Below are 27,168 nucleotides of genomic sequence, written 5' to 3' on the forward strand. Positions count from 1 at the left end.
CTTCTTAATTGGCCTGGAATCCCACCGCTGCCACCAAATGTGGTAAGGCTTGACTTAGGCGGTCAAAGAAGTGCAGGAGACTGATGCTGTCCAGTGTAGCAAGTGATTTATTCACCATTTTGTGACCCAAACAATATTTGCAAAGAAACAAATAAGAAACTCAACTCCATAATTAACTCAGTTCAAATAAACATAACTGAACTTAAATCAACAGAAATTAAGGTCAAACTGCACACAGCTACACTGACCTGAACCTTTCTCCCGAAACACCCGAGTTCATCTGCTTAAGTAGTCCACTTAATCACACAATTTCTCCTCTGGACTATTCCATTCAGTAGGTAGGTAAGATGAACCTGATTATAGTCAAATCTCTACTACTCCTCTTTACTGGCAACATAAACTCTGGTGTAATCAATACATATCACAACAATAAATCTATTTCTTTATAAACCCTCTAAAATCAGCTCTATTAAATTATAAGAGTTCTTCCCCTTCTGCACTTGGTCTCTTCCTGTGACCTCAGATGAACCCAAAAGGTATAAAGCAGGAAGTAAAACCACATTTCCTCCTTTTGTTTCTGGAAGACAGGTAGGTAAGGTAAGTTCTAAACAATACAAATTAACAGTTGAAATAAATAACATGTTAACTTAACAAACTTGTAGGGATTGATTTAAACCAAGATATTATATTATATAATCTGTAAAAGTGCAAAACATAAACAAACCCGGGATAGTAGATGTTTGCCTATTGCAGATTACATGTGAAATATGGTTAAATCAAAACAAGAATGTTAACTAAGAAGATAGACAAATGGTCTTCTCACCCACTTTGTCACAGGAAACAACAGTATTCCCAAACCAAATGAGAGATATAATCTCTACAGCACATCCTGAATCTGCCCCGGTGTCTCCTCTCAGTCTGATATGTCTGAAAATCCACACCACAGAGACGGTGAGGAGGCATTCAAGTCAGCTGCCCAACACAAGTCTTTAGTTTGATGTAGACGAGTAGCAGCTCTACTCGGAGCCCTTCCTAAATGACTGAGCTCTCTATCCTGGGGGCAGGCTAACCCTATAACCCAGACACCGTCTGAAGAAGTTCATTTTTACAGCTGGCATTCACAGTCTTATGTGGTCACTACCAACAGCTCTTGTAGGGACGCAGATCAGCAGGTAACTCGACAGCTTCCCTTTCACACTCAGTGTTAACTATGACAGACTGATACGGTCTCTGCAACACTCCTGACCCCGTACCAATTAACCCGTCAATTCCACACTCCCTCCGTCACTCATAAACACCTCATTTACAAACTGCAGTGGATTTTTTTTTTTTTCAGAAACTTTATTGTCATTGTCAGGAGAACAACGAAATTAAGAATGGTCCCCGATCATTGCATCATCCCTAGCAATATCAAAATATAAATAAAACAATAAAATTCAATAAATAAAATAGATAGAATACTTAAAATACTAATAAGATGTAACAGTAAAACAGCCTTTCTGACACAGAAGCAGACTTGGAGATGTTGTGTTTTATTCCCAGCGACTTCAGTGTTGCAGATACACCAGAGTAGGCTGGACGGTGCTGTTTGATGACACGAACAGAATCAGATCATCTGCAAAAGATGAAGTGAGATCTTGAGAATACGGAATCTGACAGCCCAGGTGGGTGGAGTCCACCCACCCCCCCAAGAAATGCTGTCAGGTCCACAAAACACATGCAGACTCTCACAGCTTTGAGTTCCCCTGACAGGGTAAGTAGGCGGTCCGATGCTCCATGGACAGGACAGAAACTACTGAGCAGCTCTGTGTTCAGCTTTTGCTGAGAAATAAATCTGACTCTCAAACATTCTTTCAAGTTTCTAAACAAAGACAGAAAGTTACAGATGGACTGCTCCCATTGGTCCATTTAGTTTTGTGCCACTATACGGCCCCACCGACAACACTGACTCACTGCCTCCACGTACAGCAGGATACATGTTGGACACGTTATTCCACTGTTCTGTCAAAGAAATGTCATCCTAACATTACCCAAACATATTTAACAGTATGAACACTACCTAAATGTTACTATCCTGAATGTGGCTCTTCAGTGTGGCTGAGACATTTTAACATTAGAAGCAGCTCATGTGACCGACTGCTGAGGTCAGAGCTCCGGTTTTCCACAGAAAGACGATTGTCTTGTTTTCTGCATCAGAATAGTTTTTGCTGGCGCCGTTGGTCTGAATTATAGAGAGCTTCAGAGAAATGATGAGTAGGTATAACAGTCACTGAGTCATACGCTATGAATTGTAAGGGGGTGTTTCTACCACAGTACTAGTATTTTCTTAGCAGCTTAGCAGCTGTTAGTGATAAAGCAGATGCGTCATCTTTAAAAGTCTAAAGCCACAAACAAAAAAGATTTCTAATATCGCTTTAAAAGATGTTCACCATTAGGGACCAAAGGGAGTTATATTAGGAACGTTCCCACCCAGCGTCTAACTTTCAACTTCTTTGTTAGGAAAAAGCAGATAGAGAATTAGATTCAGAGCAGTGATGGAGGTCAAATATTTCCAGCATGTAAACCGATCCAGCCCCCGGCTGTCAGCTCACAGGTGGGACATGTTTCTGCCTGAGTTGGTAACCAGCTGATTGGTCAGTCAGTCAGCTGCACTTCCAGTCAGCTCCCACAGTGCCAGAAAAATAATGACATCTATCCCTCAACTGGCACTACAAGGAAAATGCAGTCACAGCACAATGAGCTATTCCAAGATTTACTTGGATTTTTGTCTCATTACAGATGCCGGCCTGACACTGTCAGCAACACACAAGCACACACGGTTGGAGAAATGCTGATGTCATCAGTGTGAGACAGCTGACAGGAGGATGTGGGGGGGATCCTGTCATGTTTTGACGGCTAAAGCATTTGTTTCCGTCCACATGGGGTTGCATTTTTGGAACAGTTTCTAAACAGCATCCATAAATAATACATTTCCAGGAATGAGTTTTTATTTATTTACTGACCGGAAAAGTGTTGACAAGACTAGCAGTTAGCACACTGTGTCAGCTCCTCGTGTGGCACCACGGCACCACAGCACACACTCTGGAGACCCAGCAGAGCAGAGATGCCAAGCACAGCCTCTCATTTATTTAAAGACATGTTGCATATGCACATTAGATATTAGTAATATGAGTTGACTCTGGACCATAGGCAGTAGTTTCCCTGAGCTCAGTACGCTGTATGTCAGGGAAACAAAGAGGCAGACAACCACTAACAAGACATGTTCATCCTCATAAAGCTTCAGTGCACTTAGTGAGCACAACAGTTCACACATGTGAACAGTTCAGCCAGCGATTCCTCTTTGGTGACGATGCAATAAGTGAAACTGAAGGCTGTTGGTTTCAGCCTGGAAACAGATGTTTCTTCTCTTCTTAATATGGTGTAAACTTTAACCCACTTCACATCATTTCAAATCTCATTAATAGTAATTATGGCTATTTAAATAAACAGTAATTATTCTTAATGTGAGCAGTCTATTAGAGTCTTAAACTTCTCGGGCTGAAAAAGTACCAGAAACTCATGGCGTTATTTTTGTGCTGAGCGCAAAAAAAAAGATGCAGGTGCAAGTGTTGCATTTTGAGGAGAAATTTATTTGGAGCGAAGAAAAGCTCAATTTGAGTGAACAAAATTCATCGCTGCGTGCAAAAAATGTATTTCAGTGTTTGCTATTATCCACGCACGCACACATGCGCGCACACACACAATAGCAGCCCCTCTCGCTCAGTTTTTGCAATTTTTTTTGCGTCCCCTCAGAATAGCGGCATAAAAATAACACCATAGGAAACTGAAGTTCCTTGAATAGCCACATATTCACTTTATTCTGTAAACTTTCTTTGAGCCACTCTGGTGTCCACTTTAGAATCACATGATGCATGTCGTTGAACTACGGGAAGCTGTGGGAGCACCCACAGCTTCTTACCTGTGTAGGAGCAGAGAACATGGGATCGCTGCACACTGATCGGCAGGTTCACAGTTCAGTTAGTGACAGTGCTAACCACTGAGCTGCACAGCTGCTCATACTGCAAAGCTGCATTTAAAACTGCAGGTTATGAGCATTTCAGTGTGACGAAGCAAAGGAGACAGCAGGGGTTTTGCACATGCTCGGGTCGCAGCTTTCACTTTCATTCATCATATTTGTATTTTTAATCCACCACTAAATGTTTAAATGCTTACTGTAGCATCACATCTGACTTTAACAGCAACAGAAATAGTCCGGTGCACATTCGAGATGAATGCATTTCTAAGGTCATCAGACCGAAATCTCCAATCTCCTCCTGAACAGTTTCGGTCATGCAGCGTGGAACTTTTCAGAGTTCCAGTCCCCAACAGTCGTTAGGAGTGATAATCCCATAATCACTGCCATCCTTAATGGGCTGTCTCGCTCTGAAGTGTCTCAGGCTACAGTGTGTACCGCGTCTCCCTGTGCCTTAATGAAGTTATGCAGATTTATGCAAATGAGGTCTAATCCCCGGGACACTGGGGACTCCGGGGTCCTTAAGTCGGTTAGCTGGCCTTTTCTGTGCCACCACTCTTGAGGTGGCACAGTGAATGAGAGAGGAAGTCCAAATGAGCGAGTGAAGACAAAGCAAGAGTAGATGAGAGGTGTGTGATGAAGTTTCGGAGGAACCCGTAGGAGGGCGACTTGATGAATGGGAGGGTGAGAGAGAAAGGGCAGCTGCCAGGAGATAAAGCAGTGACAGAGTGAGGCACAGGCTGAGAAGGAGAGCAACGCACTGGGATCTACCGAGAACACGGACAGGCGCGCTGGGCTATGTCTCGCCTGTATGCAGTGATATTTTTGGATTTAGAAAGATAGGAGGTGCACTCCCTCAGAGCTGTTCTCCAGAAAAATCTGAAACATGTGTTGATAACAACATCTGAGGATGAATTCCACCTGAATAAGAAATGTGTCTGTAGTGCTTCTTGTTTCTAGAAATGAGCAGTTCTTGTAAATCAATATTCCCTGACCTCCTTTCTAAGGCTCCTCTGCATTTCATATCAAAGGCTTGCAATCTGCAGACTCACACCTGCTGAGATTTTTGCAGCATTATAAGAAACAGCTGTGCTCTGTGACCAAACCTGCAATCGACTGAAATGCATAACTCCATATTTCACATGATGTTTTCTAGCATACTGACCAAAGCTACAAAGTTGCATTATTCCCTCCAAAGGCAAACATGGGTGGCACAGTAAGGTCAAAGTACATTATTCCAGCAAACTAATTCAAGGCAGATATGACTGAATCCTGCAGTTGTGAACTTTTATGCTGTTTTTAAAAGAAGCGGCCGATTCATCAGCGTTGATCACTGTGAGGGACTAAATATGGGCAATGTGGTAATGTGTGTTTTTTATCATTTTAAAGATACATGTTAGCAGTGTCCATTTACTGTTAGCTCCACATGTTATTGTCTCCTCAAACATGCTTTGGATACATTTTGTGAGCTTTGGCAGCAATTTTGTTTTTCTATTTTTATTGTGTTTTGTGTGCTTTTGCACTTTTTTCTGTTTGGAGGTGTTTGAACAGACAAATAACAAATAAAATCATAATTTCAGAGGTAACAAGACAGTACATGCAGGCTAAACTGCATAGTTTGCAAAATTGTGGTGCATTTTGCAGTAATAGCCCATTTTGAATTAGCAATGATGAGGTACAACTGTCATTATCTCAAATAGATTTTCATAACAAATACTCTACAGTAAGGATAAGGATGCTTTAATTCCAGTTGTTTCCTGCTTTTTAAAGCTAACAGAGGGAATCGCAGTAAGACTTAAGCTCAGATCTACTTTGAAATGTTGATTTAGTTTTCAGTTCAGCCTGTGTCACAGACTTCTGATGCAGTTGTAACTGAACGATGACTGAGTGGCATCCATTCAGTCTTTACGTGTCTAAACTACCACAAAGAAATACATGAAATGTGTCCACGGTGAACAACTCCTGAGTGGGATCGTTTCTTCTTTATTCATCTTTGCTTCTGTCTCAGGAGTTTGACATCAAGGTGAGGGATAAACCTCCTGATTACCTGACTGGCTGCTGTTGATGCACTCAGGCTTGTCTCCTGTTTTCATCTCGGCATTAGGAAAAAAGCACAGCAGGGAAGCATCGTTTGATGCATTAGTCTTCGGGGCACTACTTTTTCGTTTTTAATGAAAGGCTCTACCAATTAAAAGCCGATGATGTAGAAGGAGATGGAATCCTCCCAGACCCTCGTGGCATGAGAAAGCAGACTGTGAGCTTGTTTTTCTCAATCACTGTGTAGCTGCGAACGTTCAACCCCGAATTTAAAAACTCTGTGTGTGTGTGTGTGTGTGTGTGTGTGTGTGTGTGTGTGTGTGTGTGTGTGTGTGTGTGTGTGTGTGTGTGTAAAATGTTTCAGCTTTTCATAAGTTCCTTTCTTCACAGGGGGCCCAGCATGCTTACAGCTTTATTGACTGGTAAGCTGATTATGATGAAACTACAACACAACTCAAGCCATTAAAGCAGAAAAACACAAACGCATAACACTGCAGCATTTGACCTCACGCACAACTGCAAAATCTGGTCCTTAGCAGGCCTCAAAATAAAACACAACCTCGGGGAACAAAAAAATGAGTTACCAAAAATGAGGCCGAAAGGCAGAAATATGGTGTGAAAAACTAAGTTCACCTTTTCTCACTTCAGGAAAAGAGAAATTAACAGCTGAAAGCGAGATGTTGCTTTGATTAACGGATCATCGGTGAGTGTGAGCTCCTCTAAAAGGCTGCTGCTGTGGTGCATTCAGGTGACTTAATGCCAAGCAGGGAAACATCAGCACCGATCTCAGAGAAGCAGCTGCTGCTACCCATCAATCTGGGAAGGGTTATAAGCCCATTTCCAAACAATTTAAAGTCCATCATTCCACAGTATGAAAGGCTATTCAAGTGGAAAATATTCAAAATAGTTTCCAATCTTCCCAAAAGTGGATGTCTTAGCAAATGTATCCCAAGGTCAGACCGAGTGTTGCTCAGAGACACTGTAAAAAAACTACCCAAGAGCAACATCCCAAACCTGTTGGCCTTGATCACTTTTGGAACAACGTCCTTTGGACACATTAGTCCAAAGTGGGGCTGATTGGCCATGAAGTACAGTTCCGGGGGGGGCATCCTGCAGTGATTGGGCTGAACATGAACTCTTCTGTATACCAAAGTAAGGCCGTCTGAGTGACAGTCATGACTTGGCCCAAACAACAGGATAATGATCCCAAGCATATCAACTAATCTCATAAAGCCATATTTTATGTTTAATGTTTAAACAGGAGTGTTAATACAACTGTTTCATTGCTGCATTATAATAAAACCAAGTGTGTTGAGTTTGTTGCAGAAAAACGAGGCGATAAAGGTGAATCTTTGCTAACTTTTAATTTGTTACAAATGTGTTTTTGAGCTGAGATGGATCAAATTCCAGGGAGCAGCTGGAGCAGTGAGTGTAACAAACTCCTCTCCATCCTTAACAACAAGCAGCAGAGTAAGTTTAAATGTACTATACCTTACTATTCTAAAAACGTGACTGTGGTGTCAGGTAGCTGCCACCACCAAAACAACGTGCGAGCGTGGGCGGCATAATCTGAGTGAAGCTGCTCATTATAAAACCCAAAAGGAGGATAAGGATGAAATCACATGTTGCACAAAAGACAAATAATTGTTTCAACCTCATTTCAACAAGGAGACGCACAAGCTGGAGAGAATGGCTACACACCCTCTTCCCCCTCAGCACCCCCAGCAGGTACCATGTTGCTTCGCTGAATACGTGCCCACATAATGCCAGAAGGCAGTTAGGCGTGGCAGCACGTTGGGCATCTGTGGAGAGAGGAGAAGGGTGGAGGGAGATGGAGGGAATGCTGGTTGTCAGCTGAGACAAGGAGCAGCAAGGAGGAAGGAGCAAGTTGGAGAGGAGAGTGTTTACAAGCTCCAGGAGTTTACAAGTACATGAGTGTGCGCGTGTTCTTTTGTGCGTCCGCTCAGTAACGTGTGTGTGTGTGTGTGTGTGTGTGTGTGTGTGTGTGTGTGTGTGTGTGTGTGTGTGTGTGTGTGTGTGTGTGTGTGTGTGTGAACGAGAGAAAGGAAGACAAGAGACAAAGAGAGTGTGAGTGAGAGACGAGTGATTTCACAGCAGCAAAGTGCGATCTCGAGGCTCTGACTCACTCCTGACTCCAGCAGCAGAGTTGCTGTGTTTACACCCTCAGAATGAAACAGATGGAGCAGAAGAATAAAGCGAACCACCAGAGGAGACCCTGCTCTTTCTGTTTATTTTGGACTGTTTAAGTATTGCCAATATTGACGTCTTTTTGTAGGTCATTTTTAATATTGTTGAATTTTCTAACATCATTTTCTAAACTGTGCATCTGTAAGGAAACAGGCTACATTTGTTCTGCATCGCTGTCACAGCCATCCAAGAAGAAAGCAGATGGAGCGCTCACATGTCCGATCACAGCCTGATCCATGTATCCGAGCCATATGTTGTTGTGGGTGTATGTAACATTTCTGTCTTCCTGCCCTGGAGCATCAGACTCAAGTGTAACCTTGAGTGGAAACCATCAAAGCCCAGAGAAACATGGAGCTCAAGGACGCTCAGGTGGCTGACCTGCTGTCACCGGCTGACAAGCAAAAAGAGACTCAACAGGCAAACTAAATTCTGTATACACTTTATTCTATTAATGTGTGTTGTTTGTGTGTCAAATCAGTTCCTTAAAAGTGGAAAGGTTGGTGTAAATCTGAATAAAGAATCTGACTTTGCAAATTTAAGAAAATGAGGAAGCTACCGCAGCCTGTTGTCTGCGTGTGAATCTGAGGTAAGCAGCAATTTAGGATTCGACAAAATGTAGCAACATGGACGCACCGACTGTGCTTCCTCTAACGGTCAGGCTCCAAAGGTGAGTCAGACCAACGAGGCTCCCCCGTTAAACCTACCAGAACTCAAATGTTTGTGTGTTTTAAATGTAATCACAGGGTTGGATTTTGTTAACTTTTAAAGGTAAGGGAGGGGACACCTGGAAAGTGATAACTGCCTGCTAGAGTCTAATTATCAGTAACTACAGTGGGATGCAAAAGTTTGAGCAACCTTGCTAATAGTCATTATTTATGCACCTGCCTGATTTTGTTTAAACAATTATCGCACACTTTCTGTAAATCCAGTAAACTTCATTTCACTTCTCAAGTATCACTGTGTGTGTCTCCTGTATGATATATTTAACTGACATTTTTATTGTAACAACCAACGATTTATACAGGAAAATAATGACCATTAACAAGGCCGCCCAAACGTTTGCATCCCACTGTGTGCATGAATACAACAGTTACATCTGACTTTTCAGGCAGTAGAAAATATAAACTGGTATATCAGCCTGATCGAGTGTTATTCATGCAATGACAGCGAGCTATCTGACGCCTTCTCAAACAGGAAATGGTTAATATTCTCTTAAGAGACTTCAGAATATGGAGTTTGCCTGACATTACATTCATTACATTAATATGCGAAAATATTTGTTATTTATATGCATGTAACATCTGACTGTGTGCATGTAGTGTGAGAACACGTCACTCAGCACAGTAGTGAGGCTCACTGATTGCATAGCAATGGCACAGAGGAGCGCAGTGTATCAAGATACACACAGACTACATGTCAGCACAACATCGTCCTCCTGCATCCATACGTCTGATACGCTCATTATTGCTTCAGTTGTCTGTATCTAAAGGTCACTAAAGGTAACTTCAGTCCAACCAGGTCGCCTAAAACTAAAAAGCAGAGCCAATTATCTGTCAGCTCTGGCCCAGCGTTCAACACCGACAGCAGTGTGTGAAGGATGTAGACTGTAAAGCTACCTGGAGCTGCTTAATATAACAGTGCACTTGTACCTTTTCAAGCAGTCTGTGTGTGTGTACATGACAGTGGGTGGGAGTGTGGGTGGAGGAAACGGGGAGGTGGGGTTTCTATGGCAATGAAGTGTTTGTGCTTCAGCTGCAGAACGGCAACATCCTCCCTGGAGGACAGCGACTTTAAGAGTTGTAATCTGGCAAAGTCTTCTCTGAGGAGCAGCAAACACACAACACCACGTGACCCTAAAGGTTGCTGCGACCTCCCGACGTGTTGTCGGGCCGTGTAGAAAAGGAGGCCCTGTCTGTGGGCGGATCACGGGGCAGACACAGAGGATCAGGGTACAGTAAGGAGAGAAGGTTGACAATGGTACATGTACATGAGTTACGTGAGCTGGAAACCTTGACGGCTAAAAATGTCCTCGTGTGTTTGAACATCGTTTCCCGTTGACTTATCCTGTTATTGCCTTTAATTACATTTAATGTTTCATCTAAATAGCGGTGTTCAGAATAAACAGAAAACCAGGATCAGTAAACATATTGTAGCCCATGAATTATACATTCTCTGTCAAGGCCACTTGGAAATGAGCACGTTTTCAAACAAACTACAGAAGCACAAGGTTGGGAAACATTTCGAGCCCTGTAATACTGAATATATGAAAGTCTGGATATGAAGTAATGACTATAGAATACATATGAAATGTCTGGGTGTACTAGTACACTGTCCTCATTATTTGAACTTTAGCCATGTGTAGACCCAGAGTGTCATATCATACATGACAGAATTTAATGTTTCTATTTCTCAAGATTTTTGTTACTAATAAGTAACTTTTCTAATTTATCTCGGTCAGTTTCAGCAGTGATCATTACTTAGTGCTAAATTAGTAATATAAGAAACAAAAAAGTATTAAAAAGTATAGAAATAATGAAAGTATTTGATATTTGAATTTCCACCATAAGTTTGTCATGATTGATGGTGCAGCATTTACTTCTGTCTGCTACATTTTGTCACTTTTATACTCCATATATAAGTGTGTGTGTGCATGTGTGTGTGTGTGTGTGTGTGTGACAAATATTTTGAAGTGTTCATGTGAATATTTCCACCTGGAAATCTCATTTTTCTGATTATTCTGACATCATGTGGATTATCTGTCGTTGTGTTGCAGCAGACTCTGACAGGTGTAAGCTCTGGTACCTTGTGGAATACTTATGAACAACATAGTTCTACCTCACAATCACAGTAATCAGCACTTTCTAACGTTATAAAAATGTGCCTGACAGTGGTGTCTAATGAGCCTTCTCACCTGATACATCTATAGCTCAAAATGACCTTTGAGCAGCTCGCATGTCTTCCGAGTGGCCTGACAGGCCCTACCTTTGCTGAAGCACACGCCTCCTTTTCCTTAACGATCCTTATTAGACCTATCAGACGTTTGGGGGCAGGGACAATCAAAAACACCTGGAAAGAGGTATGTTTTCAGAGTAATGGTGAAAGAAACAAACAAAATTAAATATCTGTTGACATGTTTCTGTGTCTAGTTTAGATTACAGCACACGCTTTGATCTAAGGCCGCGAGAGCTGCTTGATCACCTTGTTCTCACACAGTATTTCAGGTGGTAAAGTTTGCTCCTTAATCATCTCCTCCAACGTTCAGCATCAGGCTTTATGATATCAGCACATTATTGTAGAAGCCATCCCACCTCAAAGAGAAAAACTCTCTGCTCTGTTCTGTTCTGCTTCTTGTAGCATGAAGGCTGCTTCACCCTCACTGTGCTCCACATGAGAAAGCTTTCTTCGCTTACTGTATATCTGAGCAAAAAGAAGCAGCCAGATATTAAATGCTGATCAAATGAAGCCTCTTACAAAGAAAAAGCAAAGATCTTTACTTTGGATTAATTTCAGCTCTCAGTGCCTTTTCCTTCAACCAGTTTAGGGCTTTCTTAACAGATCTTGGTGTCCATTTACACTCCTCCTCTGTGCCTCCCTGTTCATTGCCCACATCCGCCGGGCACTATGACAACAGCACCAGCAGCAGGCAGGGTTACCCCAGCCATAAGCCTTCAGCAGTCATAGAAAACGACCCCGGGGAGGCGTTCAGATAGCACCAATGTGAACTTCTTTGCCCTTCTCTCATAAACACGGGAAGCTTCCTGCCACACACTGAACCAAATGCAAATCCTCAGGAAAGAGACATTTAAGATATGAACACAGTGGAGTGAGTCGGCAGCGTTCCAGCGAACAGCTGAATATGTTCACCTTTGCAGAGTCATCCACGCTTATCAGCATGGAAAACTAAGCAGAGCAGGATTAATGTCAATTACCCAACTCCAACGTCAATTATTCAACTCGACTGCACATGTGTGGAGTTTCTTCTCAGCACCTCCGTGTGAGGAAAGAGTGTTTTTATGTGAAAACATTTCATTTTCAGCTGCTGTCGTGACTGTTAGGAGTGCAGAGACACATCGCTGGCTTTTCCACAGCAGGCCTGTAAACTACCCAAGAGCAATGTGCATGGTAGAAGGCAGGCAGCTTGTTTTCTGTGTTTAGACAGGGGCTCCCGAGCAAAGACTTTAATTCAGCCAACATCTGAATGTTTATCTTCTCCGCCCTGGAGAAACTGACATTTTAAAGAGGCATTTTAATCCCTTGCGTCAATATAGCCTCCACCAGCCTGGAAAATGAATGGCAATGACACACATCCACTCTTTTTCTTCCTCTGTACGCCACAGCCATCATCATCCTCATCTTCATCTGCCCCGAGGTGCAGAGAACGTGCTGCTCATGGCTGCAGAGGCACGTCTGAAGTCTGGTCACAGGCTCGTGGTTGGGAACAACATGCATGATTTGCATCAAAGATAAAAGTGCCACAGGGAGGTGGGACGGGTGGAGGCAGCTTTGAATTTCATGCCCACGGGCTCTTATGCAAAATCCATCGGTTCAGATATATTGTTTGTTTTTGAAGCTTGCTGGAGATCGATTAATGTGAAACAGAGATTTGGAACTCAGAATGGTTTATTGGCGTGCAGCGATTACTGAGTATAAACACTGAGGACGAACCTGATTCCATGAAAGCAAGTGTACGTAAAGGATGCAGATACTAACCTTTACAAGTAAACTCAGGAGCGCATCAATCTACACAAGCTGCTGCTGCCGTGATCAGAAACGTTTGGCATCCGTAAAGTTTTGCTCGATTTCAGATTGGTTTCATTTATCACAGAGTTCCGACCCTTGTGACATGTCACGGCCGTTAAGCATGCAGGGGACACCATAATTGAGGCTAATTCTGGAAAACAACGTGTCACCTCAACGTCTACATCATTAGGATGCTATTTCTAACAGCTCCCGAGTCAGCAAATCAATCACTACCGCCGGGCCTCGATGAAAGCAAAGCAGGCTGTGGACGCTTGGATAAACAATCTGAAGGAGGAAAATCTAGATTCTTACTTTGACTGTCAAATTTCCTGATGATGGTATCCAGGAAGGTGTTCTGCGGAGCCACATGGCCCCTCCGGACTGGCATCTTCGCTGCAGTGGCCCCTGGACTGCGAAAGACTTTGCGGGACTTTGAATAATATCACAGCGAGAGCGCAGTTCTCCAATCTCCGCAGCCGGGCGCACGACGCTCACGGCGCTCCCGGCATGGACGCTACAGCGCCAGGCTCAATCCGGGGGCCAAAGTTTTCCCAAGTTTGGCCGCAGAGAAAGTGAAATCTCTTTCCACGAGAAAGTGAGGAAGAGGAGAGTTCTGGAAAAGGAGGCGCGCTGTAGGATCTGAGCCGTTTTTTGCCCTCCAGTTTTCAGCCTGAGAGGCGCGAGCGTGTCTGCTTGTGTCCCCCGAGGGGAGGGCCGCCTGTCAGGTGATGTTCCTCCTGCTCTCACACTCGCTGGAGCGCGGGGGACCACTCATCCTGCACTACAACCCGCTCCCGTGAAGCGAGCTTTCCGACGAACCTCTGTGGAGCCATGGCTCTGGCGCTGAGCTGCGCGTCTTTATTCCTCTCTTATTCCACCTCCTCCTCTTCGCCACCTGAAGCTCAGCGCGTTTCACTGGGGAGGAAATGAAGAACACCGGATTGGTTACATGAAAACAGCAGAGCTCAAGAACAGCAGCCCGAAGCGTCCTAGATCAGTGTTTTTTTAGGAGGTGTTCACTGTATCTCTCTCCTCCATCTCGCTGTGCGCTCTGCCAGATGACTTCAGCTCCACTGGCTTCTAACTGCGTCTCTTTTTAACCCTTTGCGCATCAGGAGCGAGATAGCCAACCTTTGATGGATGGAGGAGAAGGAGCGCGCTCTCGGCCATCCCTGCTCTCCTCACCCCAGAAAAAAACTGCTTATTACACCTCCAAGAGCTTTGCAGTTTGGGGATTTTGGTCGCTGAAAATGTGGCCCAGATATCATTAAAGAGCACTGCAACTGATTTAAATGCCTCAAAATAAGATCATTTGTCACAAAGATGATCTTGTAATGAATGTGTGGTGCAGGTGATGGTGGATAAGAGCTCTGAAAGGTTGCCGTTGTTAACAGGTGTTCGGCTTTGTGCTGCATTACCTGTCCTCAGCAGCTATGGGAGGGATTCAGTTTACATCCACGCCCTGCCTGCTCGTGTGCTGCTTTTCTCTGTGCAACAAAAGACTCCATCCATACCTCACAAAGGAACATTCACCTGCGCCAAAGTGAAGCGTGTCTCTCTGCCTGAGCTGATCCTGAATCAGCGAGTTTGCCGTGGATAACGAAAGGCCGTTTAAAACGCGTTGCTGGTGCTTCTTTATTGTGCTTCAGGGAGGGTCGGATGGGGATTCACCACTCAGCCTGCTCAGCTACGTCACAAGGGTTCCCCCCTTCCGTCAACCTGGGCATGATGCCTTCACGGAGCGTCGGGTATTGGGGATCTAGCGGATGGATTGAAACCCAGTCCTGCTCTTCCGTTCTATTTTAGCATTACATGTAATATTTTTTAATATATGAATGTTCTCCAAACATTAAGAACGCGTAACGTGTCATTAATTTAGACACTTAGCTAAAAAGGACAAAATTGTATGTCGGAAATGAAACCACATACTGTCATGGTACACAACAGTACAATCTAATTACACAAAATGATGATGATGATGATGATTATCATTGTTATTATTATGTTGTCACAAGTTAATTATTTAACTGACAAGCTTGTTTTCTTGTGATAAACGGTTGGTAGTATATATATTGTCATTGTGGGGGAAATGAAACAGAAATGCTGATTATGTCCCAAAGACGAGATCGGATGAAATTCTCTTCATTTTGTGTTAAAATGCAGCCGCGTGTGGTTTGTAGTTTGTGATCTGTTGGGGACACTAACGTGGTGACAAGATGTTTCAGTGAGGTTTTTTTTAGGAAATAAATACTTTATCAAGGATTTAAAAATTACGATGACCTTGTTTGAAGCATCATTTCAATTTAGCTGTGAGGTATTAATTTTCCGACTGGCGTTGAAGGCATCAGCAGACAAAGCGTTTTCCTGAATGCCTTGAAGTCCATTGGAACTGGACTGCAGCCGGTTCACCTGTGATGGAAAACGTCCATGTTTTCAGCAGTGCCAAGCAAAGGCCTGAAGCCCCTCTGCTGCTCCGTGGAAGCATTTATCAAAAATGTCCTGCACAGCTCCATAAAGGCGCCCCCCCCCCCTTTTTTTTTTCCCCCTCAGCATCATATTTTCATATTTTTAATGATTAGTCACACGTGATAAATTGCAGCCCTGCAGCTGGACGAAGACTATCGATCAAAACGTGACTCTTTGGCATGAATTATTACTTCCAGCAGTATTTACTGAAGCAGCTGAAAGCCAGAGGAGGCGTGCTGGTCAGCCTTCCCCTCACAACTCCCTTATTTAGTCAAGAAAAGAGAGAGGGAGGACGAGGAGAGGAAGAAAGGAGGGGACCGAGGAGGCAAGAAGGGAATGATGAGAGAGGAAAATCAATATGTAACTAAAGTTCATTGATGAATTCCTAAGGTGTGCGCACCTTACATTATATTGGATAAACGACTGAAATAAATAAAGAGAACAAACTCCGGGCGTCACTTTGACACATCCATTAAAAGCTACATCTCCTTACAGCGGTGGCTAAACAGCTCCGCAGTAAATGAAACTGTCAGCAGAAACGGTGTTTTTCACACTGCCAGTTGTGTTAACGGAAGACGTAGAAGCTGCAGGCAGCAGCAGGTTTTACTGAAGTAACCAAGAGAGACGCAGAGAGATGGTTGATGGGTTTTAAATCATGTATAATTTTACTGTCTTTGCATTCCCCATAAAAGACCCGGTGACACAGGAGACGAGCTCATCTGTGGGAAGATGAGCACATTATTTTAAAAATGACTTGAACGCTAAATCTAACGGAGGTTTGCGTTACAGCCAGGAGGCTGTCAGGACAGCAACGCTCTGTGATGCAAACCGAAGGAAAAGGGAAAAGAATAGCAGCATGTTTGTGGTGTACACATCTCATTTGCTGCAGATACTTATCTAGAAGCTTCTGCGATTGTACATCCTTTAGATGTTAAGTTTACTGAAGTGTGCAAGTAAAGCTGCTTAATTCTCTGGATTAGAATATTGTGATTACTCTCAGTGTATTAAACTGTTATTATTATTATTATTAAAAAGCACATCAGTATAATTTGAATGTATGAAGAAAATCTGTCGGTGATCTCAGCCCTGAAATTGATCATAAACCAATCTTATAATCTTTTATCTTATAAACTTTTAATGGCACTTTTATTAATGTGGTGCTTTCCACGTCCCACAAAGCAACGGAGTATGTGCTGCTGCAACACTGCTTAAAACAGAAAAGGATTCCTCAAAGACAGACAGGTGACCGTGCTGTCCATTTATTGACCAGCCCGTCAGCACTGCACTGTAAACATGGAAATATAACCCAGACTAGTAGCTGTTAAGTTCAGTCAGACTTAAAGAAGACAGCTGCTACGTATACATACACAAACATACACATGAAACATCTTTTAATGCAGTAGAACTTGTATCATAGGATCTTTAATCTATAAATACACAGTAGAATGTACAGGCTGCAGAATATGTAAGAAATATACGATCAGCAGTAAGATCCAGTCATTTGATGACTGAGCACTACAGAGCACTGTGTTTATCAACAGGGACTTTTTCCACTCATCCGTCCACCCAAAATCCTCCATCTATCACCCAGCTGGCTTTTAGCGAGGTGCTCCTTCGTGCTTTGGACTTCATACTGTTCTCTCTGCAGTGCATTCGCAGACGCGTCTAACAGACTCGCTCAGCGTCGGGACAGATCGCCTCCTGCGGAGAAAGGAAACAGTGAGCCGGTGTCGCATCTTCACCGCTACTCCGTCAAAGAACTGAACACGTTCAGCAAACAGAAAACTGCTTTCTGTACAGGATGACAGATTGAGACCCAGTGTGTGCAAAGCATTCTGGCTCAATTCTGAAATGAGCCTGATGAAGCTGAACTCTATTAAAACAGATACAATGTAGATGCAGATGTATAGAAATGATGTTATATGGATTCATAGGCGCGCGTCTGTGCGTGTGTGTTATCAAAGATTGATCGCACCAACGGCCAAATCCATCAGATGTAATGTCCATGGAGGAGCAGCACTGGGGGTGGGGTTCTACGTCGTTTGTGGCTCCATCCAATTAACTAAGGTAATCAGCCATGCTGATGAATGGATTACAGCATAATTGCTTCAGAGGTGGGACCCTTCATTAAATCATTTATGACGGGCAAAAGTGAGCATATGTTTTGCAAAGTGTGTGTGTAAATCTGCAGGAATGCTCGTGTCAGTGACCACAGGCTTGTGGTTCAGCCTGGTGGTGATAAAAACAACTGTGACATGAAGGCTGAGTCTTTGAATTAGATATGTTCTTCCCATTTCCAGCCCTGTACTTTCATTCTTGGACTTTTGCTTTCTGATTGGCTGCTTGCTGCAAACAGAAGGTTAGAGCAGCACTTTCACTTTGGCTCTGGTTTCTGGTTCACTCCACAGCAGCGCATGCTCCTCACTGAACAAGAGTGAGGTGGTATGGTTTCTTAAAATGTATAATGTGCACACACACAGTGAGAGAGAAATAACAGTAGACCCGTCTAATAAGTGTTTTTATGTAAATAATAGTTTGTTTTGTGTTTTTTCCACAGACAAACACATTTTTCTACGCCACAGATTTAACACACAAGTATAAATGCTCTCTCAGATGAACTACCAAACGCAACACACAGCACCGTTTCATTATTTATTTACCAAAAGCTGAGCCAAAAAACAAAGTCCACCCTCTCTAAAGCATTCAAGAGGGTTAGAAGCAGCCAAGTGATCGAATGCACTTGAGCAGAAGTTTTGGAGCAGTCAGGTGAAAACATCAATAACTGTTGCTGCCCATCAATCTGGGAAGGGTTCAAGCCCATTTCCAAACAATTTGAAGTCGGTTATTCTACAGTGTGAAAGACTATCCAGCAGTGGACGTCCCAGCAAATTCACTCCAAGGTCACAGCGTGCAATGCTCAGAGGAACTGCAGCAAACACAAGAGCTCATCCCGGCAAGAGTTAGCATGCTCAACTTTAAAAGTCACCACATTATAAAAAAAGGCTGAACAAGTACGACTTTTTTTGGAAGGAAAAAATAACATGAAGGAAAACAACAACGTCCTTTGGACAGACAACACCAAAGCAGAGATGTTTGACCATAAACCAGCATATCAGCACAAACAGCCCTAATCAGCTGTCAAGTGTAGCGATGGTTTGGAGTTACAGCCATAGGTCCTGGGTTTCTAGCAGCAACACCTCTGTATATAAAGTATTCTAGAGAACATGAAGCCATCAGCCTGACACCTGAAGTGTGACTGAAACTGGGTCATACAACAAGACAAAGGTCCCAAGCACAGCTGCAAGTGTTCAACAGAACGGCTAAAAAAGAACAGAATCGAGGCGCTGCAGCGGCCCAGTCAGAGTCCAGACCTCAACCTAATTGAAATGCTGTAGCGGGACCACAGGAGAAGTTTCTATAAATAAATGAATGCCTGCAAAGCTCAGTGAGCTGAAGCATGTAAGGAACAGTGGGCCAATGATGTGAGAGGCTGATAAACAAGCAGCAAATGATTACAACAAAGTATTATTGCTGAAGGTGTTCTACAAGCTACTGAATCGTGAGATCACGTCCACCCCTCCCTCGTAAGCTGGAGAGGAAAAACATGGACGATTGACAGCTGTTCTGCTTTTAGAGCGATCGTCCCGATGCAGCCTTCTGCCTTGTTTTAATATTAGATACCAAGTCTGATGCTGAGAGGAGGCAAAAGGACAAACGGACACAGACGGTCGCCACAGAGAAACTGCAGCCCGGCTGATAACCTGAAGCCACAGACGGACGTCACTGTTGTTGAAGACACTGATCATTAAGACATCAAGAATCAAACTACAGGATTGTAAAACCTCCACTGTGAGAAGCTCGTGTTGGGCATGAAAGTCCTGGCTCCACTCTGACCCTATTAAAGTTTCCACTGTGGGTGTGCCAAGTAACAAAATCTGTTATGTCATTCATGGACGTAACACCTGCTCTCCACGTTAACAGGTTTCCACACCACTGATGACAGCAAAAGTGACATCACTGATAGAGGGTGTGTCCCAAACTCGCCATGAGCCTAAAGCTCCACCTAAAGAAGAGTCTGATCCAGAAACGCAGGGAAGCTGCTTAAACTGTGACATCTTCACAGGCACCGAGTCTTTAAAAAGCTGCCTTGAGTTTGATTACAGAACAAGAACTCCTCAAGGACAAACTTGAAACTCTTAGGTGCATTCAAAGTAAATTATTTGCACTGAGCAGTAACTGCTGCTAGTTTTTGACATGCAGTAAGTTTGGTTGTAGACTGTTTAGATTCATCCAAGTCTGTTCGAATGAGTCCAATAAATATTTATAGACAGAAATCATCTCTGTGGCAGCGGGTGTGCTTTTAGCTCAGCTGTAGGGGGAGAGGTGGAGCTGAGCTCAGATAGCAGTGCCAGGTGGAGTTGATTGGCACAGCAGCCACTCTCCCACCACAGAGGAGACCACCCCCCCACCCACCCACCCACCCAGCACGCCACTCAAAACAGAAGAAATCATTCAAATTTAGTTCTTATTCGACTCTGATCAACAAATTTGTCGTGAATTGTGTCACTAAGATGAGTGATACGTTTAAGGTGTTCCTCAACCCTAATGCCATAGCAAAGGCCATATCGCCATGACAACCACGCTGGTCATTTATATGCTCAATTCTCTGGCAGTCATGAGATTCTAGTTCATAGCTTTCATTTCAAGTTTCTTTGCAGGATGAAGTCAGAGCGGAGAGGACGATGTTTTCGAGCTCTCAGTACGTAGTGACCCAGCTCAGCCTGATATTCTACCTGTTTCTTTATCAGGCCCGGTTAAATTAGTTGACCTGATGAAACAACATTTTATTACCTGCATCTTTTTAAAAATAGCTTTTCCTTTTTGGCACATTTCTAAGGACATATGACATCACTGCTATGCAGATGACATTCAGTTATAGATCTCCTCTAAGCCCTACGTTGTTTTAAGCTACAGGTCTTGCACAGGCCTTTTAAAACCTGGAAGGTTGACCACTTTGTTTAACTTCAGGAGAAAAGAGAAGTCCTCCTGACAGGTTTATGTGCGAGGAAATGGGAACTCCTGGTCCCCATATTTCTGAACCTTGGGGAGGCTTTTGACTCACTTTGGATGATCAGGTTAAATCTCTGGTTCGATCTTGCTCTTTTATTCACTTAAGACACCAGGCCAACCTGAGCTCTGTTGTGTCCTGCTGTGAATTAGAAGCTATCATTCCTGCTTTTATTTCATCTCTTCTCAAAATAACCTCCTTCAAACATCAAGTGTTCAAAATGCAACTGCAAAGTACTCGTGTCTCACTCAGCCCACTTTAAGATTCTGGTTGTGACTGTTGGAGCAGCAGCAAACGTGTCCATGCAAACACCTCTGCGGGTTCCTGAGGTCTAACGATCAGGTTCTGTGCATCACACGAGGCTGAGAACTAAAGGAGACAGAGCTGCCCCTCCAGCTGTGTCTTCATTAGTTCTCCTTTGTAAGTTGATATCTTGAGCTGTATAAATAGAAATGTACTTATATGAAAAACTTGCTTTAACCTTTTAGGAGCTGCAGCCATCTTCATACATGCTCCCATATTTTCAAAGGCTCAAAAGTAATTACACAATTAACTGCCAAGCAGTTCCAAGTGAGGCCTGATCGCTCCTCACTCTGTGACAAATTAGGCAGAGAGACCTGTTAGTGACTCTCGTGGAGTGGCTGTATATAAGCAATAGGTCTAACCTAAACCTATTTCCTCATTACATTATGACTAATTAAGTAGATGAAAGGTCAGCAGCTGCTTCCAGGACTGAATTTGCATTTGGTGGCTGTGCTTGGGAGCTCACCATTACACTGAAAGCAACAACCCAGGTCTAATCAGAGAGATCGGAACATTTGGTACACTTTTATAAAGCAGGAATGCAGCAGTCAGCTCTGCAACACCCAAATTCCTGGAAGATCACAAAAGACAACTGAAGTCTTTCCTTGAAAAACCCTTCATAATATCTATCCAAGAAGATGCATCATTGCTACAGTGTTCTGTCAAGACGCAACTTCATGAATGAAGAACAGACGCAAAACGCTGATAACGCCCGAGGACAGAAAGACCGGATAAGACTTTCCTAGAAAACATCGAAGAAAGCCTGCCAAGTTCTGGAAGTTTCTCTTAGGAATATGAACTTGTAGCAGAGAAGAGTCTGTCAAACACAGTGGAGTGTTATCACAGCCAGTGGAAGTGGGTCAAGGGTGTTTATTCATGACTAGGTGTTGATAGAAGTAGCAGGAGGAATACTGAAGTATCGACAGCTTTACTTTCTGCTCACAGCGAATCAAAGGCTGCGAAACTGGTAGGACAGAGCCTGGCAGTAAAGACACAGCAAAGCAACGGCTCCTGAAGGTAAAGACATTTTCTCAGACGGCCACAACAGCCTTTAGTGGGCAGAAAGACCCACAAAGACACAGCAACTAACAGTGGATCCAGTGAAGAAGAAAGTCCATCGCCTTTACGGTTCAAGCACTACATGACTGTAAAAGAGTTTCATTTAAGAATGAACAACAAGGGAAATTGTTTAAATATTGTTTAAATCTTAAATATAAGGAATATTTTTAAAAAGTCTCTTGAAATAAAGCTGAAAGTCTGTCATTTATTAAATCTTGATTGCTTCCACTGGTTGGTGATGTTTACAGGAGACATCTGAAAATGACTGCATGACTGTCCTGATGTGTATAAGACTGGATGACTGGATGAAACTCTGACTTGTGGAGGCCGGTGTGCACTCGGTGCCTGTATGAGAAGTTTTGCATATATTTAAATCTCGCACTGACATATTAGAAATGGACATGCAAATCCATCAGCCCCATTATGCCTCACCTTGGCAGCTAGTGCACTCGCAGCTGTGTATGACTGGCAGGACAACCGGCTCGCTCTCTCCACTCTCACACTGCAGGCTGAGGAAGCGCACCGGGGTGTTCGGGTCCAGGCGGTAGCTGCAGCACTCACACACCGACTGGAGATACGGCTCCTACGTGGAGAGAGTAAAAAGAAGAGAGAGGGTAACTAAATGTTGGGGGCAGAAAGTGAAATAAGAGCCAAGAGGGTGACTTGGATACGATGAGGGCAAACTGAAATCAGAGCAGGGGACGTTTTATGAGGAGATCAGGGAAATAACAGGAGGTAGAAAGTGAAAGATAATATGAAAGTGAAACAATCAGAAAGGAAAGTTTAAATGAGGGGAAAGAGCAGGACAGATAAGGAAGGGCAGATGCCTCCCTCAATTCTATGTGATGGAAGGTTACAGTGTAAGAACTACAGCATATTAAGGACAAAAAATGAACTAATGCCTTTAAATGTTTCTGCATTTCTGCATAAATAAGAGTAGTAAACGTATGACCCATGTGCTGAGGTGAGTCTCTTTCTGCTTCACTTCCTGTGAGATTCAGCCCACACACAGATGCACTAACATTTGACTTTGCTGCTGTCATTCAGTCCTCATCGCTCCATCAATAAAGGTGAGCTGTTGTGACGGCGATGAAAAGCCCAAATCTTGGCCCTACCATGACCGTGTGTGACTGCTGGGATGTGGTTCCAGTGCTGTAATGCATGTTTCTTTTCTCCACACATCGCTCTTAGCATCTAAACCAAAGGTTTTCTTTAAGACATTTCCACAGAGCATTATTCACAGAGACCTCTGCCTCATCTGTGTGATCTTTAGCAAACAGCAGATGGGCAGCACAGCTTTTCTCCTTGTATCTCTGCCACGTGCATTCACGAACATGAACATTTGACACTGTGAGGCAGGTCTAAGCTTAGCTTCTTATTTTGTAAACTCCTGCATCCCTGTTTGCTGCTGGGCTGATCTGTGTTGCTCGACCATGCTGAGGAGGCTAACAGCATTCTTTCATTTCCTTGCTTTGCAGACAGTCTGTCTGACTGTGAACGGGTTGAGTTCAAAGTCTTTACAGATGGTTTTGTACCCTCTCCCAGTCTCCTCAGCATCTACATCTATCATCCTTCCTGAAACATGCTGTGAAGAACAGACTTTGACAGATCCCTGATCTTTACGTTAAACAGGGTGTCCATGGACTCCTGACTGAGGGCTTTAAAAAGAGCATTAATACTGATTACAAGTCAGATTTTTAGTTCTCCAACAGTTCCAAAGGAAGATCTCATTCAGCTGCTACATGCTCCACAATGTTTCTTCGGTGGATCCGTGCTTACTCTCCCTGTCATTTAATACACTGTGTTCATTATCGCCTCGTCAGAATGAAGAAAGAGCTGAACGATGCTAAAATGTCTGTGATACACAGAAACTGTTATCTCGTGGTTGATCTCTGCATAACAAGCCAGCGTAGTTATAACATGGCTTAATACTGTAAGCAATGTGAAATGTAAAAATACAGGTTGTACTAATAATAATAATAATAAGAGCAAGAAAGATATGTTTTACTTCTTTACGTCTTTTTAAGGTGGCTCACATGACAAACTGAACTGATAACAAATAACAGAGTCAACAAAGATACATGCAAAAATCCTGAAATTTGAGAATAATCGAGCCTCGTTTGTAACTCAGTGAAAGAAGGTCGCCTTTGGAAGCTGTGTTCATGCATCCAATTAATGCAGACAAAGCCTGAAGGAGACTGTGGAAAAGTACAGAGGATGGTAGCAACGCATGATACATAAAAGGGGAAGGAGGTAAGAAAAGTTCCTCTCACACACTTTGAAAAGTCTACAGTGTGTGTGTGTGTGTGTGTGTATCCGATAAGTCAGCCGGTGATGGGAAACTTGATCACTGTAATGAATTCCTGCTTCTTCCAGTCGTGCTAATCAATGAGACGGGGACTTCACAGGGTTGCCTAGTCATCGGTTACCATCCCCGGTTGCCACAGTAACGGGAGGTAATGACACATTTGGCCGAGCTGATGTTTATTTTTACTGATCTCCCAGCATGACTGACTCTATTTTTACAGTGGAGACGCATAGATGCCAAGGAAGAACAAAGTCACCATGGTGATGAGGTGATAAGCTTGCTGTCTTACAAGGATGAAAAAGACAGAAAACCAAGAATGAAAATCAAAGAAGAAAAGATAGAATCCCTCTATGCCCTGCACAAGATTCAACACATCCATCTACTGTATTTACACCTCTGATACTTCACATATTATATCTTGTATTTCTGTTTGCCTGCCTTCAAGTCAACAACTGTATGTTTATCTTTAAGCACAGATGTCAAATGCTCAGCTCAGGATGCCATAATTAAAGACAATTCTCTCGCATCAGTAGAAAAAACAAAATAGAAAATGAGATGATCTCATTTGCTAAAGCAGTAATATGATACCCTGAATCAGGATTTTATTAATAGTTTTTGGGATTTAAAGGGACTTAAAGGGCAGACGCATAAACTGTACATAAAAGATGGCAATAACTGGTTGCTCTTAAAAGTAAAGCCATTAACCTTAAACCCTCATGCTTTGTAATGGCCTCCAGGGGGTGATTCCCCTGGTTGATGAAAACATTATTTTCAGCTCATATTGAAAAAATTCCATCCATCCATCAGGCCAGCCGAGAGATATAATCTCTCCAGCGTGTTTTTGCCCCGGGACCTCCTCCCAGTGGGACATGCCCGGAACGCCTCACCCAGGAGGCATCCTTGTCAGATGCCAGAACCACCTCAGCTGGCTCCTTTCGATGTGAAGGAGCAGCGGCTCTACTCTGAGCCCCTCCTGGATGGCTGAACTTCTCACCCTATCTCTAAGGGAGAGGCCAGCCACCCTTCGGAGGAAGTCCATTTCTGCCACTTGTATCTGCGATCTCGTTCTTTCGGTCACTACCCACAGCTCGTGACCATAGGTGAGGGTAGGGACGTAGATCGACCGGGAAATTGAGAGCTTCGCTTTTACACTCAGCTCTCTCTTCACCACCACAGACCACAATCCGTCTGTCGATCTCCCGCTCCCTTCTCCCACTTGGGGCAGGAACTCGTCCCTGACCCCGAGTGGGCCCTCCACCCTTTTCCAGCTGAGGACCATGGCTATGGTTCAATTTGTAACTTATTAACCCTTTAAGACCTACCATAGAACCAAGTCCGCCAGAGCTTATATTATATGTTTACATGCTGTAGAGCCATTTTTGGGAGCATTTCAAGTTGCTATACATCAATACAACCATTACAGCCCAGATTTTAATAATATGTCTGCATTAAGTGCATAGAAATTACATAAATTGCAAAAAAGTGCAATAAACTACAAAAAAATTGAAAATCGTTTTTGCTTTTTTAACATATATTTCTAGTTAGAGAAATTTAAGAGGCTTATCCCTCAAAACTGTAAATACAAAAAAGTTGCACAAAATAGTTTCCCACCACAGGAAATTTATTTTGAGTGTCTTCATAGTTTTATTTTTGAAATACACCAATTTTTATACACTGCAGGAAAAACGAAAATAAATATTATACTGCAAATTTGCAAAAAAGCAGCATATGCATCAAAATAAACTATTTCCAGCAGTGCAATATGAGTCCTAAGCATCCCAGAAAAGACACAGAAAGTCATAAAGTCAAAGATAACTTATAAAAACACCAGTATAGGCCCTGAGGCCCTGATGATAAAAAAAATACATTTCCGCGAAAATGACGTCACTTCCGGTTTCGGGCAGGTAATGGCGGACATGCAAAAGTTCGCGCTGACGTCTATTCCAACGTAGGAAGTGTTATGAACAGCTGATCGGATCGGCAAAGCCTGTTTCTGGAATATTATGTTTTTGTTGCTGCAAGTGCTTTTTATGCAGTTTTTGCAAAGCTATATGTGGAAGGAAACTGTGACCTAGGACAAGCTGATGGCATAAGATGTAAGTACAACTCCTCCGGTTTCATATGCAAAAAAAATTATTGCGCTAGCTTACGTGGTTGCAGAGCTACCGGGATTTAAAAATAGTTACGCAAAACAGAGCGTGCCCGCTCCGACCGGCTCTAAAGGGTTAAAACAGGTTATGTTTCACATGTGTCTGAGCATAGACTATCCATCAGTTTTACATTCAGATTCACCTCCCAATTGTTATGTCAAAACTCTAAGCTTATGGATTCATGTTTTATATGTATTACATGCTTTGACTGCATTTTTGCTACTTTGTGTCCACTGGTTGGAATTTGAAGTTTGACATATTCTGAATACACTGAATACTGCCTAAGGGTCTGTATTATTCCCTTGCAGTGCCTGGGCTTCAGATGATTTGATTCGAATGTTTCCTTGACCCAGATTAGACATAATGACAAATCAGAAAACGTGCTGAAGGATATCTGTGTGACCGGAGCACACAGGTGTACTCATCCAACTTCTCTGAGAAGCCAAGGACACAAAAAAACACCAAAGTTTTCTGCCTGAACTGAACTATTGTAAACAGTTGTGTTTTAGATAATCTGGTTTCAATAGCTACAGACCATTACTAAAGCCAAATTCATATTCAGGACCCGATAACTAGTTATGCTGATGACATCAGACTACAATTTCAATCAGTTTTACAACACAGTGGCACTTCACTGACAAAAGTCGACGGCATTTGAATTCCTGTTGAAGGGGAAGTGACGGCAACAGTATGAAGAAATTCAATCATCTACCTTGGAAAATGTTTGAAAGACACACTGAAAATGGGATATCCAAGACAGAGGAGCAAGAGGAAGAGTGGTTGAAATCACCAAGTCTGGATGGGAAATGTTGGATTT

The 27,168-nt window shown here is 43.0% G+C and overlaps 2 protein-coding genes across 3 annotated transcripts in view; both read right to left on the reverse strand.

The window, feature by feature from the left end:
• Positions 1 to 14,668, reverse strand: part of kcnh2b (potassium voltage-gated channel, subfamily H (eag-related), member 2b) — a 252,042-nt gene extending 237,374 nt beyond the window's left edge. The window contains exons 1-2 of one of the 2 annotated variants that reach the window (XM_084938732.1): positions 14,531 to 14,668; positions 13,310 to 13,912 (exon numbers count right to left, since the gene is read on the reverse strand). In XM_084938732.1, coding sequence (XP_084794858.1) covers positions 13,310 to 13,385 — 76 coding nt within the window. In that variant the 5' untranslated portion in view covers positions 13,386 to 13,912; positions 14,531 to 14,668. Of the gene's footprint in view, positions 1 to 13,309; positions 13,913 to 14,415 lie in introns of both variants that reach the window. The other variant, XM_084938731.1, reaches the window with a different exon arrangement.
• A 1,940-nt stretch (positions 14,669 to 16,608) lies between these two features.
• The window catches only part of sspo (SCO-spondin), a 97,545-nt gene continuing 86,985 nt past the window's right edge, over positions 16,609 to 27,168 (reverse strand). The window contains exons 114-115 of the mRNA XM_084940400.1: positions 22,326 to 22,476; positions 16,609 to 17,164 (exon numbers count right to left, since the gene is read on the reverse strand). Coding sequence (XP_084796526.1) covers positions 17,142 to 17,164; positions 22,326 to 22,476 — 174 coding nt within the window. The 3' untranslated portion in view covers positions 16,609 to 17,141. The remainder of the gene's footprint in view (positions 17,165 to 22,325; positions 22,477 to 27,168) is intronic.

This window comes from Perissodus microlepis, chromosome 9, assembly GCF_051167445.1.
Source record: "Perissodus microlepis isolate ML-2025 ecotype Zambia chromosome 9, ASM5116744v1, whole genome shotgun sequence".
Taxonomy (NCBI): Eukaryota; Metazoa; Chordata; class Actinopteri; order Cichliformes; family Cichlidae; genus Perissodus; species Perissodus microlepis.